This window comes from Pristiophorus japonicus, chromosome 17 (assembly GCF_044704955.1).
Source record: "Pristiophorus japonicus isolate sPriJap1 chromosome 17, sPriJap1.hap1, whole genome shotgun sequence".
Classification (NCBI taxonomy): domain Eukaryota; kingdom Metazoa; phylum Chordata; class Chondrichthyes; family Pristiophoridae; genus Pristiophorus; species Pristiophorus japonicus.
Window position 1 is genome coordinate 32142659 of NC_091993.1, and position 13238 is coordinate 32155896.

A 13238-nucleotide genomic window follows, 5' to 3' on the forward strand; every position below is an offset into this window, starting at 1 on the left:
TTGTAATACAGGAAACGCGGCAGCCAATTTGCGCACAGCAAGCTCCCAAAAATAGCAATTACACCCTCCCTCCAGTGGCAGTTTCCATTCTAAATGTTGCCATAGGAATTAGTAACAGAAAAAGTTGACAGCAAGTGAATGCAGACATGAAGACGTTTCATATCTTCTGGATAGATCAGCTTTATTATACATATTGTAACCACAATTTGAAATGTTTTACTTCTTTAGTACAAAAGGAGGGAGGCCAGCTAGTCCAGCAATGGGCCACAACTCTTACCCTTACCTATTCGATTATTTGATGCATGCACTGGTCCTTCGGTGGGTTCTCCTTCTCGTGGCCGTAAATTAGTCGAGGACACCGATTTCTCTCTGGAATGCACGGTTTCTGCCGAGTCGCTGTGGGCACAGAGCATTTCAGTAAAGGATTATATATTTAAATTACAGCCCGCCCAGGAACTGCGCTCCGCATGCTGAGCAGACAAAAGTGCCAAGCTGTCATCTGCACGCTCTGCTCGTTGTCTAACCGCCCCTGCAGAGAACTGGCAGCCATCGGTGAACTGCAAGATAGCAACGATACGATTAACATTTCCGCTGGGGTCCCAGATATCCGGCAACCACCCAGCATTTTGGCAGTGACTGTGGAGCAGCTGCAGGTTAAACGGGGCGGACAGGGGAGCAGGGGAAGAGATTATAAGCAACATCTCTGCTAAGCTGTGCAGCCACGCGGCAGTATAGAGGTCCCGGCCAGGCTGCTCACCGGCTTCTAAATAGAAGAAACCGCACACGGGCAAAAATCTGAATGTGCGGCACAGCCACTCAAAGGGATCGCACACGGAAACAGAATTAGAGGGAAGATTGATTTATAAGGGCTTCAGTTTTTGTGTCTCTGCTGTCCATTTTTGGATTTGTGAAAAATTGGGCCTGCTTCATCCACCCGTACGCTGTTGGGAGGAGGGGCCGTGGGAGTTTGTAACATTCTACCAACAAGGGCAGTGAAGGGTGAAAGGGCAGTACAATGCTCTTGCTATCAACATAAAAATGTCAATTCAAACAAAGTGCCTCTGGTGTACAGGTTACAGAGCATAATGTAGGGAGGGTCAGATTGTGGCCCTCAAACTACGTGCTATAATTTCCACTTGAAAAAAAATTATTTTCATATCATTTCAATCCCACTTCCCACTCCCCAAACTCGTTGCTCTTCTCGTGACAGCCCCCACCCAATTGGTGGCTGTGCCTTCAGCTGCATAATCCTCATATATTCAAGAAGGAGTTAGATGAAGTCCTTACTACTAGGGGGATCAAGGGGTATGGCGAGAAAGCAGGAATGGGGTACTGAAGTTGCATGTTCAGCTATGAACTCATTGAATGGCGGTGCAGGCTAGAAGGTTCGAATGGCCTACTCCTGCACCTATTTTCTATGTTTCTATAATCCTCACACTCTGGAATTTCATCTCTAAATCCCTCCAACTCCCTCTCCTCCTTAAAACCGATCTCCTTCTGGGGGTCAGTGTTGACATTTTGTCCCCTACGCTCCGCCTAAGCACCCTGGGATGTTTTTTCTAAGTTTAAGCCACTCTATATATGTTATTTAAGTAATTTCAGATGGATTTAATCAGTGAGGCAGCTTAGGAACTCCACAATTCCCCAGCACTGAGGTAGGGATCCTCACTCTCAGAAAACGACACCAATTTCTGTCAGTGTAATTTATTTGGCAGGTTCTCAATGCACGGCCTGATGTGGTACTAAGCCACTGACTCCAGAAGGCCACAGGTTCAATTCCTGGTCTGTGGCACGTCAGCTGATTTCAATCGGGATAGCAAATAGAGCACCAACACTTTGCCTCAACATCGCTAGACTACAGGGTGGGCAATGGGGGGGGGCGGTATGGGGGCAATAATCAGCTAGAGTTCCTGTTGTTGACGGTTATTCGCCATGACCCCTCCCGCCGCCCCCCCCACCTGCCCCACACGTGCGGACACTGAGGACAGGACTGGGTTCGAATGTGATGCCCCTGCAGTGGAACAGCCCTGCAGATTCATGCGTAACGAATGGCCACTTGGGTGGGGCACAGAGAGTGCAGCGAGCACTGGAATTGTGCCGCTGTGATAGGAGCTGATCCCTTTGGGAAAGGAGAGAATAGGATATTATTTCGAGGCCAGGTGTTGAAGGCAGGATTGGGCTTGTAGGAATCCCTGAGCCCCAGAGTGTGCAAAGCTGCATTAACTTGCACCATTCACACTGCAAGGTGTGGGGCGATACACCGCACGAAGTCGGCAGCACTCGCTGGAGTCAGTGGGTCGTGGGATCGGGCCACACGCCGGGGACTTCAGCCCCTGATCTCGACATGGTCGACCATGCCATCTTACACAGGAACAGGGGGAGGCCGCTCAGCCCCTTGAGCCTGTTCCGCCATTCAATGAGATCGTGGCCGAGATGCTAAGTTGCAGAGAGTTTCTCCCAGTGCCCAACTCGGCATTCCTTCCCCAAACAGCACCGCAGTCCGTGGGATCTTGCTATGCGCAGGTTGTGGCACTTGCCTACAAGTGTGGGGAAAGAGGGCACGGCTCCACATATTGCCGATGCCGAACTGCCGGGAGGTGTTGACGGGCCTGCTCCTGAAAGCAGCGCAGTCTGTGCGGCGATGACACTCCAACACTATTACCCTGTACAGTGAAGCACTTCGGAGACATGATACAGTGCTGTATAAATATTTTTTAAACTGCTTCCTGCTGGGCTCAGTGACTCCTCCCAATGGAATTCCTCTGGGAAATTACCTACCGCTGCTAACTGAACAAACCGCTCAAGAAAATAAAAACAAGACACAGGAAAAACAGGAATAGCAATGTCATAATTCTTTTGAGAGCATGATCACGAAATCCATGGCAACTTGAGTGACAATACAACATGCAATAAAAAAGCTGGAGGCAAATACTGGCCCAGATTTTCATTGGAACGGGGCATCCCACAGCGTGCCCCGAAATCTTTTCCCCTGCACCCTTCAATTCGAAAAATGTTTACAGCACAATTCGCTGGAGTGTGAGCTGGTAACAGTGTGGCGAGTGCGAGGGGGTATCTGAGATCTGCGGGGAGAGGCGGCGCACACAGTCTGTGCTTCACCCATGAGATTTAAGGTTCAAGAAAGAAACAGAGGAATGACGGAAAAGGAAATCGGATGAATTAAGAGTCAAAACAGGTACAGAAAGAGAAATAGAGGGAAAGGAAGAATGGATGAAGGGAGAGAAAGAGACAGAAAGGAAAAGAAACAAAATTAAATATGTAAAAACAATTTACTATCTGCAGGAATGAGACGCCACAGTTTAAATTGTTCCCTTTTTGGGCTGGAGAGGTTGAGTGGTATCGCAGGAACATAAATCTCTTCATTACAAGATACTTACGCTGTTAAGTAGCAGCCCTAACTTTCTGTGGCGTGTTTAATTGGCAATTAACGCGCAAATGCAGCGATTTCTTGAAACTCGCGGGGAGGTTGAGGGTGAGCTCCAGGTTGACAGGGGTACGGCACAAATCGTCCAGCAACTTGTGGCGATTCGCAATTCACGGGTAATCTCTCCCTCGCCTCAAGTTGCTGGACGATTTAAACATTAATAGCGATGAGTGCCGTTAAACCCGCCGCTATTTTGGCAGCAAATTCTGGCCAATTAAAATTCTTTCAATCACAGGATGGCAAAACCTCCTCCCTTACAAGCTGCACCGTTAAAAATAAAATGTTTGTACAAGGCGAACCTGAGACATTTGAGGAACGACGGCAGAGAGATCTGATCACTTTCAGGGGACGGCGGAACAAAATCAAGCTCACAGTCCTCATTCTCCCGATCGCTGAGCTGTGCGTGGTCTCTGGGGATGGTATCCAGCTGCGGCTGGCTGCTCAGGAGGCTGTCGGCATCGGTCAGGTTAACTACACGAAGCACAGAAAGTTAACACACGGGTACAGCAAGCAATCAGGAAGGTGAATGGTCTGTTAGCCTTTATTGCAAGGGGGTTAACAACACGAGAATTAGGAGCAGGAGTCGGCCATTCGGCCCCTCGAGCCTGCTCCACATTCAGTGAGATCGTGGCTGATCTTCAACCTCAACTCCACTTTCCTGCACTACCCCCATATCCCTTGATTCCCTTAATATCCAAAAATCTATCGATCTCTGTCTTGAATATAATCAACGACTGAGCCTCCACAGCCCTCTGGGGCAGAGAATTCCAAAGATTCACCTCCCTGAGTGAAGATATTTCTCCTCATCTCAGTCCTAAATGGCCGACCCCTGGTTCTAGACTCCTCAGCCCGGGGGAAACATCCTCCCTGCATCTACCCTGTCAAGCCCTGTTTCAATGAGATCACCTCTCATTCTTCTAAATTTCAGAGAATATAGGCCTAGTCTACTCAATACAAGTTACAGTATAAGAGTATGGAAATTTTGCTGCAATTAATTGGAGTACTGTGCAGAGTTTTGGTCTCAGGAAGGATGTACCGGCCTTATAGGGAGTGCAACGAAGGTTCAGTAGATTGATTCCTGGGATGAGGGAGTTGTCCTGTGAGGAGAGATTGAGTAGAATGGGCCTGTATTCTCTGGAGTTTAGAAGAATGAGAGGTGATCTCACTGAAACATACATTTTCTTAGAGGGGGCTTGATAGATAGATGCTGAGCAGCTGTTCTTGCTGGCTGGAGAGTCTGGAACCAGAGGTAGATCATCAGCCATGATCTTACTGAATGGCGGGTTAGGCACGAGGGGCCAAATAGCCGACTCCTGCTCCTATTTCTTATGTTCTTTTATTGGCGATTAAGATGATGAAAATTGACCCTACAATCAGCATAGTGGGGTGTATGTTTTGATGCAATGATCGACAAAAAGCGGCAGGGAGTGAAAGGGTAACTGGCTAGACACCAAATATCGAGCTGGGGACCTTCCTGTCTTTGTGGCTCCGTTCTTAAACTATCTTAACCCGCTGAGCCATTGGGGCAGCTCAGTATGTTGCCACTGAACTGTCCTCTCCGGGATTCACACACTTTATGAAAAACATTAATTAATTTTATTACACGGAAGAAAATGTACAGACCCGCTGAAACTCCCCACCACCCCCAGGGCACACAGCAACCCCATTACTTCTTATTGCCACAAACATTATGTTATTAAAGACCTGCATTTCCATAGCGCCTTTCACAACCACCGGACGCCACAAAGCGCTTTACAGCCAATGAAGTACGGTTGAAGTGCAGTCACTGTTGTAATGTGGGAAACGCGGCAGCCAACTTGCACACAGCAAGCTCCCGCACACAGCAATGTGATAACGACCAGATAATCGGCACCTCCGACAGTGCAGCACTCCCTCAGCACTGCACTGGAGTGTCAGCCTAGATTTATGTGCTCAAGGAGTGGGACTTGAACCCACAACCTTCTGACTCAGAGGCGAGAGTGCTGCCCACTGAGCCACAGCTAACACTATTAAACTAAACACAATCTCTGAGAAAGTTAGGCAGTGACAGGTCAGAATTCAACGCCAAGGGCGGTTTGGATATATTTTGCCTGACGCTTTTGGATTTGTGGCTAAAATCGGTAGCCAGCGGTTTAAAGACCAGCGATCTCTACCCCTTTATTGGAGCCTCCCTGAAGCAAATCATTCATTTCGGACAACACAGTACAAGAAAATAAAATCAATCTTACTTTTCTCCACTCCGTCCTCCTTCCCGCTGCCGTCTGACTCATCGTCGCTCAGAATGATCCTTGCACCTGAAGAGGAACTCTTCCTCCTCGGAGGGAAAGTCTCAATACAGTCTTCATCTTCGCTGTGGGGAAACACCTTCTGTGAGTTGTCCAGGCAGATTACGACGTCATTCACATCCTTTGACTCTGTACAGAGTTCATTGGTTGGCAGCCCAGCCGCGTTGTTCTCGCTCGGAAAATCCGCAGTCTCTTTACCGTCGGCATCCTTCAAAGGATGACGATCCCCAGTGGGGGTTTTGGGTGCAGTCAGTCCGCTGGTACGTACGTTCTTCAGGTCACTCGGCTCCTGCGCTGTCTGCCCGCCGTTCGACGGCAAACTTACTTTCGAGCTGCTCGTGTCTTTCCATGGCGTTTCGAAATCATCCAGATCATCCCAGTCATCCAGGCTGATGACTGAGGCAAAGGACTGGTCCGGATCGAGCCTCTGAGAGCCAGGGCTGGTTATTGCCGCCTTTGTCGGAGGCAGCGAGGTGCGTGACCAAGGAGGAGCCACTCGCGAGGGCGAGCGCTTGGCAGCGTGTTCCAAAAAGTTGCTGATTGAGGACTGCTGCCCGACCGGCCTCGCCAAGCACGGGGCTGATTGCGGCTTGTTCGCGACGACATTCTTCAAAGCATTCACATCCCTGTCCTTCAGAGCACCAGTACCGATTCCCCGCTGGAAACCGGGTGTTCCAACACTGCCCGGGAGGATCTTCTTCTTGAACGTGAAACACCTGTCAACGACGAATTAGATTCAAATGAGAGTCCCCTTTGGAGATGTGTTGCCGTTTTATGATATTAATTCTAGCCATACTTAACAGGGCCAGAAAAGATATTGCTCCCATTTTGCATTCACTTCTCTTTTATAAAAAAAAACATTTCATTCTGGGGATGTGGACGTCGCTGGCAAGGCCGGCATTTGTTGCCCGTTGCTAGCTGCCCTGAGAAGGCACCTTCTTCTCCAACCGCTGGGTAACGGATTTGAAGCAACCAAACGGGCGCTAGGCCACTCAGAGGACAGCTAAGAGACAACCAGTGGGATTTTACAACAATCGGACAGCTTCATGCTTTTTATTTTCAGATTATAGAATCATAGAACGGTTACAGCACGGAAGGCCATTCGGCCCGTCGAGCTCGTGCCAACTCTCAGCCACTCCCACTCCCCTTCCCCGGAGCCCTGCAATTTCTTTTCCTTCAGATACTTATCCGACTCCCTTTTGAAAGATATAATTCAGTTTGCCGCCACCACCCTCTCAGGCAGCGCGTTCCAGATCCTAACCACTCGCTGCGTAAAATGTTTTTTCTTACGTCGCCTTTGGTTCTTCTGCAAATCACCTTAAATCTGTGTCCTCTGGTTCTCGATCCTTCCACCAATGGGAACAGTTTCTCTCTATCTACTCTGTCCAGACCCCTCATGATTTTGAACACCTCGATCAAATCTCCTCTCAACCTTCTCTGCTCCAAGGAGAACAATCCCAGCTTCTCCACGTAACTGAAGTCCCTCATCCCTAGAACCATTCTCGTAAATCTTTTCTGTACCTTCTCTAAGGCCTTCACATCCTTCCTAAAGTCTGGTGCCCAGAATTGGACACAATGCTCCAGTTGGGGCCGAACCAGTGTTTTATACAGGTTCATCATAATTTCCACACTTTTGCACTCTATGCCTCTATGTATCATGCCCAGGATCCTGTAAGCTTTTTAAAACTGTTTTCTAAACTTGCCCTGCCACCTTCAATGATTGTTTTTAGAAAATTCTCACGGTGGGATTTGAACTCCAGTTCTCTGGATTACTAATCCCGTAATGTAACCACTACACTACCGTAACCATGATGGTGTTACTGGGGCAGTAACAGGAGCAGCGAGAGACTGTAGCGGGACGTGATTGAGGCCCAGGGGAAGCGCGAGTTCGGGGTCAGGGGCAGCACGGGCCAGCCCACACTGCGATATGTGTGCGTACTAGGTCCGTGCAGCAGAGCAGGTCTCCAGTCGTCCTGGTTAACCCTTGCCACTGGATCAAGACCTAGCTCTGTCAAGCCCATGTGGTGGCTGGTGTGCAACGGTCACCCCACGTTAAAAAAATCCACGCACTGGCATCTTCCACCCTTCAGGATGTAGTTCGGGTCCTTCATTGAAACACTGAACTCGTCCTTTTTTGACGTGGAAGCAAGTCACCCTCGTTTCGAGGGACCGCCTATGATGATGATGTTACTGGGGCAGTGCACTTTCAAATCCAGTCACCGCACTACAGTGGGAACATCCTGGTACTTCAGTGGGTATGTGAAGGCAACTAAATCATAGAATAATACGGCACAGAAGGAGGCCAGTCGGGCCATCGTGCCTGTGCCGGCTCTTTGGTAGAGCGATCCAGTTAGTTCCACTCTCTCTGCTCTTTCCCCATAGCCCTGAAAATGTTTCCCCTTCAAGTATTTATCCAATTCCTAGTTTGAAAGTTACTATTGAATCTGCTCCCACCGCCCTTTCAGGCAGCGTATTCCAGATCACAACAACTCGCTGCGTAAATGTTTCCCACCCCTCATGTCACCTCTGGTTTTTTGACAATCACCTTAAACCTGTGTCCTCTGGTCACCGACCCTCCTGCCACTGGAAATAGTTTCTCCTTATTTACTCTAACAAATCCCCTCGTGATTTTGAACACCTCGATCAAGTCACCTCTTAACCGTCTCTGCTCCAAGGAGAACAACCCCAGCTTCACCACATAACTGAAGTCCCTCAATCCCTGCTACCCTTCTGGTAAACCTCCTCTGACCCTCAAAGGGCTTGACATCCCAGGTGTGCGGTGCCCAGAATGGATATCTTGGATTGAGCACCTGTGTTACAAGCAGAGACAAGGGAATCTGGGAATGGTTACACTGGAGAACGATGACTTGGGAGGATTAAAGCTTCCTGCTTTTGAGTATTGATAAACTGAACCCTATGGACATGTTTGACAATCATGGGCCCTATGACAAGAGGTCATGGACTCACAGTCAGGGGAGGACAGCGGGGGAGTGGATTTAAGCACATCTCACAAAACACACAGTACGTGTGGGGCGGGCGGTGCTGGAGGAGTGAGTCAGTAGTCCGCAGTCCGACGCAAAAACGGCTTCAAATACGAATTCTCAAAGACGCACAAGAGGTGCTTCATCAATACACATTTTAATTTGTTATATGTGCTGCTCACAGCACCAGCACCGTACTGTACACAGACACAGCACCTCTCGGACACAGTGTTGCATTACCTCGCCCCGACCAGTCCGTCATTACCTACCCTTGCTTGTTCCTCCCGAGCGAGAGCTTGTTGTGTACTCCTTTCTCTGAGTGAAGCTCCAGCTGCTCCTGGAGGTTGTTCTGTGGTAAGCAAGTCATCCTGCAGAGCTAGAATAAGCATTATTCTGCGTTAATGGAAATGCTCAGTGACGGCTTCATTTAGATTCCTTTTTTAAAAAATAAACAGGGGTTTTACTTTCTCTCCCCACCCGCCGGGTCAGATGGCCTCTAGCCCAAGTTTCTGCCGATGCAGCAATTCAACAATCTGCATGCAACTGCACAAACGTGATCCAAGACTCTCCCCTCATTCTGCTTTTCTTTCACTCCCCAGGTGCCATCTTCGCTCAGTTTGGTTCACTCAGTCAGAGGTTTGTGGGCTCAAGTCCCACTCCCAGGGTTTCAACACATTGTCTAGCCTGCCACCACAGTGTCGCACCGAGTTAGCACTGTATTGTCAAGAGGAGCCATTCTTCAGGTGAAAAACTATACCTTGGTTTATATTGTCCAACAAACAACATGTCCGACCTATCCAGTGACTGTAATCAGCGTATGGACATAGTAACGGATAACCTTTGGACTTTTATAAGCATTACAATTTGCAATAGTTATGATAAACATTAACACAGTTTTATTTGTGGCTTGGTGGGCAGCATTCTTATCTCAGGGTCAGAACGTTGTAGGTTCAAGTCCTATTTCCAGGCTGAAACTCCCAGTGCAATGCTGAGGGAGCGGCACATGGTCGGAGGGGTGCACTGAGGGAGTGCCGCACTGTCGGAGGGGCAGTACTGAGGGAGTGCCGCACTGTCAGAGGGGCAGTACTGAGGGAGCGCTGCACTGTCGGAGGGCCGGTACTGAGGGAGCGTCGCACTGTCGGAGGGGCGGTACTGAGGGAGCGCCACACTGTCGGAGGGGCGGTACGAGGGAGCGCTGCACTGTTGGAGGCGCTGTCTTTCAGGTGACATTAAACCGAGGTCCAGTCTGCCCTCTCAGGTGGATGTAAAAGATCATTTTGCACTATTTTGAAGTTGAGATGGGGAGTTTTCCCCGTGTCCAATATTTATCCCTCAACCAACGTCATTACAAACAGATTATCTGGTCATTATCACATTGCTGTGTGTGGGAGCTTGCTGTGCACAAATTGGCTGCCGCGTTTCCCACATTACAACAGTGACTACACTCCAAGAGTATTTCATTGGCTGTAAAGGGCTTTGAGACGTCCGGTGGTCGTGAAAGGCGCTATAGAAATGCAAGTCCTTTCTTTCTACTTCAAACAGATTAGGAATCCAACGGGCTGCATTTTTTCTGTGGACAGACAGCAGCTGCTAATGAATCCTGTGACCTGCCAGAAACAGGCGTTTGTAAAATGCAGAGACCCTCAACCTGACCCCGGGCCCTGTCACACTCCAGCAGTGCCCGCCTGGAACAGAGGCATTATCCCGAGGGCACACCCTAAACCCGGGCTGTGTGTCTGTGTACACCGCCAGCCTCCAGCAATGGCCAGAGGTTAGCTCCTGGAATCATTGCAGGCCCGCCCGGTAACCCGCTCACCCGCTGCCGCCGCTGTCCCCGGGGTCTCTCTCTCTCTCTCTCTCTCTCTCGGTCTGTCCCGCTCCCGCTCCCGCTCCCGCTGGGCCCCTGCCTCCCTCTCCCTGTCCCCGGGCCCGGTCTCTCTCCCAGTTTCCCGCGCGAGCTCCGAACCCGACCTACTCCGTATCCAGGAAGTGCGTCACAGGGTCAAGTGTCCGCTTCCGGCGCTGGTTCCATCCCAACAAGCGGAGCTGCGCCTTTCCATAGCGCCTGGCACATCCTCAGGGCGGCCCGAAGCGCCACACAGCCATGAAGTACTCGGAGTGCAGTCACTGTTGTAATGTGGGAAACACGGCAGCCAAATTGCGCACAGCAAGCTCCCACACACAGCAATGTGATAATGGCCAGATATTCTGTTTTTGTTATGTTGGTTGAGGGGTAAATATTGGTCCCAGGACACCGGGGAGAACTCCCCTGATCTTCTTCCAAATAATGGTCGTGGGATCTTTTACATCCACCCGAGAGCAGACGGGGCCTCGGTTTAACATCTCATCCGAAAGACGGCACCTCCGAATGTGCAGCACTGCCCCTCCTGTTGTGTTCCTAACACAGATGAGGCTGCACACAGGGAGGTTAAAGTAACAGTGACCTCAGTCTTTATTAAGACACTCCAGAGTGAGGAACAGGCCTTAGGGGCCGGCTTATATACAGTGCTCCCAAGGGATGCTGGGATCCCTTGGGACATCAGGGGATGAGCTCCCTGGTGGCGGAACATGGGAGTGCATGCTTTACAGATACACAACATCACCCCACCCCCAAAGTCAAAGTGAAAACTATTTCCAAGGTAAGACGGTCGGGAGCCTTTCTTTCCCTGATGGACCGCCTCGGTACGAATGTTTGTTCTGGTGTGTTGGCTGTGCCCTCGCTGGACTGACGTGTTATTGGCCCTGCAGGCCTGCTGGGTGAGCCTGGCCTTGCTGGGCGAGCCTGGCCTTGCTGGGCTGTTGGGCGTGATGGGTTTGATTTCCTGGTCCGGGGTGGTATCGTTGATCCTTTGGGTGTGCGTTGTGGACTCGAAAAAGGTGGTGTCTGCTGTGGGTTGTTCAGGGCAATCTGAACCGCAGCCTCGTTTGGTCCAGGTGCTTTCTGCAAATTTGTCCATTGTCTAGTTTAACTACAAACACCCGATTCCCTTCTTTAGCTATCACCGTGCCCGCAATCCACTTGGGACCATGTCCATAGTTTAGCACATACACAGGGTCATTCAGATTAATTTCCTGTGACACAGTGGCGCGACCATCGTTTACATTTTGTTGCTGCCGCCTGCTCTCTACCTGATCATGCAGGTTGGGGTGAACCAGCGAGAGTCTGGTTTTAAGTGTCCTTTTCATGAGTAGCTCAGCCGGGGGCAGCCCTGTGAGCGAGTGGGGTCTCGTGTGGTGGCTGAGCAGTACTCAGGACAGGGGGTTTGGAGTGAGCCTTCTGTGACTTGTTTAAGGCTCTGTTTGATGGTTTGTACTGCCCGCTCTGCCTGCCCATTGGAGGCTGGTTTAAACGGGGCCGAGGTGACATGTTTGATCCCATTGCGGGTCATGAATTCTTTAAATTTGGCACTGGTGAAAACATGGCCCGTTATCACTGACCAGTATGTCAGGCAGGCCGTGGGTGTCAAACATGGCCCTCAGGCTTTCAATGGTGGCGGTGCTTCCTGACATTATTTTACATTCAATCCATTTTGAAAAAGCATCCACCACCACCAGGAACATTTTACCGCATAGTCGACATGGATTCTCGACCATGGTCTGGAGGGCCAGGACCACAAACTTAGTGGTGCCTCTCTGGGCACGTTGCTCAACTGAGCACACACGCTGCATTGCCGTACACAGGACTCTAAGTCAGAGTCGATACCGGGCCACCACACGTGGGATCTGGCTATTGCTTTCATCATTACAATACCTGGGTGTGGGCTGTGGAGATCCGAGATGAACGTCTCCCTGCCCTTTTTTGGTAGCACTACGAGGTTACCCCACAACAGGCAGTCTGCCTGAATGGACAGCTCGTCCTTCCGCCGTGGAACGGCTTGATTAGTTCTTGCATTTCAACGGGGATGCTGGCCCAGCTCCCATGCAGTACACAGTTTTTTACTAGGGACAGCAGAGGATCTTGGCTGGCCCAAGTCCTAATCTGGCGGGCCGTGACAGGTGATTTATCATTTTCAAAAGCTTCCGTGACCATCAACAAGTCTGCGGGTTGCACCACCATCAACAAGTTTGCAGGCTGCCCCATTTCTACCCCCGTGGTGGGCAATGGTAGCCGACTGAGAGTATCCGCACAGTTCTCGGTGTCTGACGTGTGGCGGATGGTATAGTTATACGCTGCTAGCGCGAGTGCCCACCTTTGTATGCGGACTAAGGCATTAGTATTTATCCCCTTGTTTTCAGCGAACAGGGATATGAGGGGCTTGTGATCGGTTTCCAGCTCAAATTTGAGGCCAAACAGGTACTGATGCATTTTCTTTACCCCGAACACACACGCTAATGCCTCTCTCAATCATGCTGTAGGCCCTCTTGGCCTTAGACAATCTCCTGGAGGCATAGGCGACAGGTTGCAACTTCCCCGCAACGTTAGCTTGTTGTAATACACACCCGTCTCCATACGATGACGCATCACATGCGAGCACGAGTCTTTTACACGGGTTATACAATACAAGCAGCTTGTTGGAGCATAAAATGTTT

At 50.1% G+C, this 13238-nt stretch overlaps 1 protein-coding gene across 2 annotated transcripts in view; it reads right to left on the minus strand.

The window, feature by feature from the left end:
• Positions 1–10720, minus strand: part of blm (BLM RecQ like helicase) — a 69603-nt gene extending 58883 nt beyond the window's left edge. Inside the window, exons 1-5 of one of the 2 annotated variants that reach the window (XM_070858576.1) lie at positions 10684–10720; positions 8978–9084; positions 5671–6443; positions 3742–3913; positions 284–396 (exon numbers count right to left, since the gene is read on the minus strand). In XM_070858576.1, coding sequence (XP_070714677.1) covers positions 284–396; positions 3742–3913; positions 5671–6443; positions 8978–9075 — 1156 coding nt within the window. In that variant the 5' untranslated portion in view covers positions 9076–9084; positions 10684–10720. Of the gene's footprint in view, positions 1–283; positions 397–3741; positions 3914–5670; positions 6444–8977; positions 9085–10524; positions 10648–10683 lie in introns of those variants that run through there. The other variant, XM_070858575.1, reaches the window with a different exon arrangement.
• Between the last annotated feature and the right edge of the window lie 2518 nt (positions 10721–13238).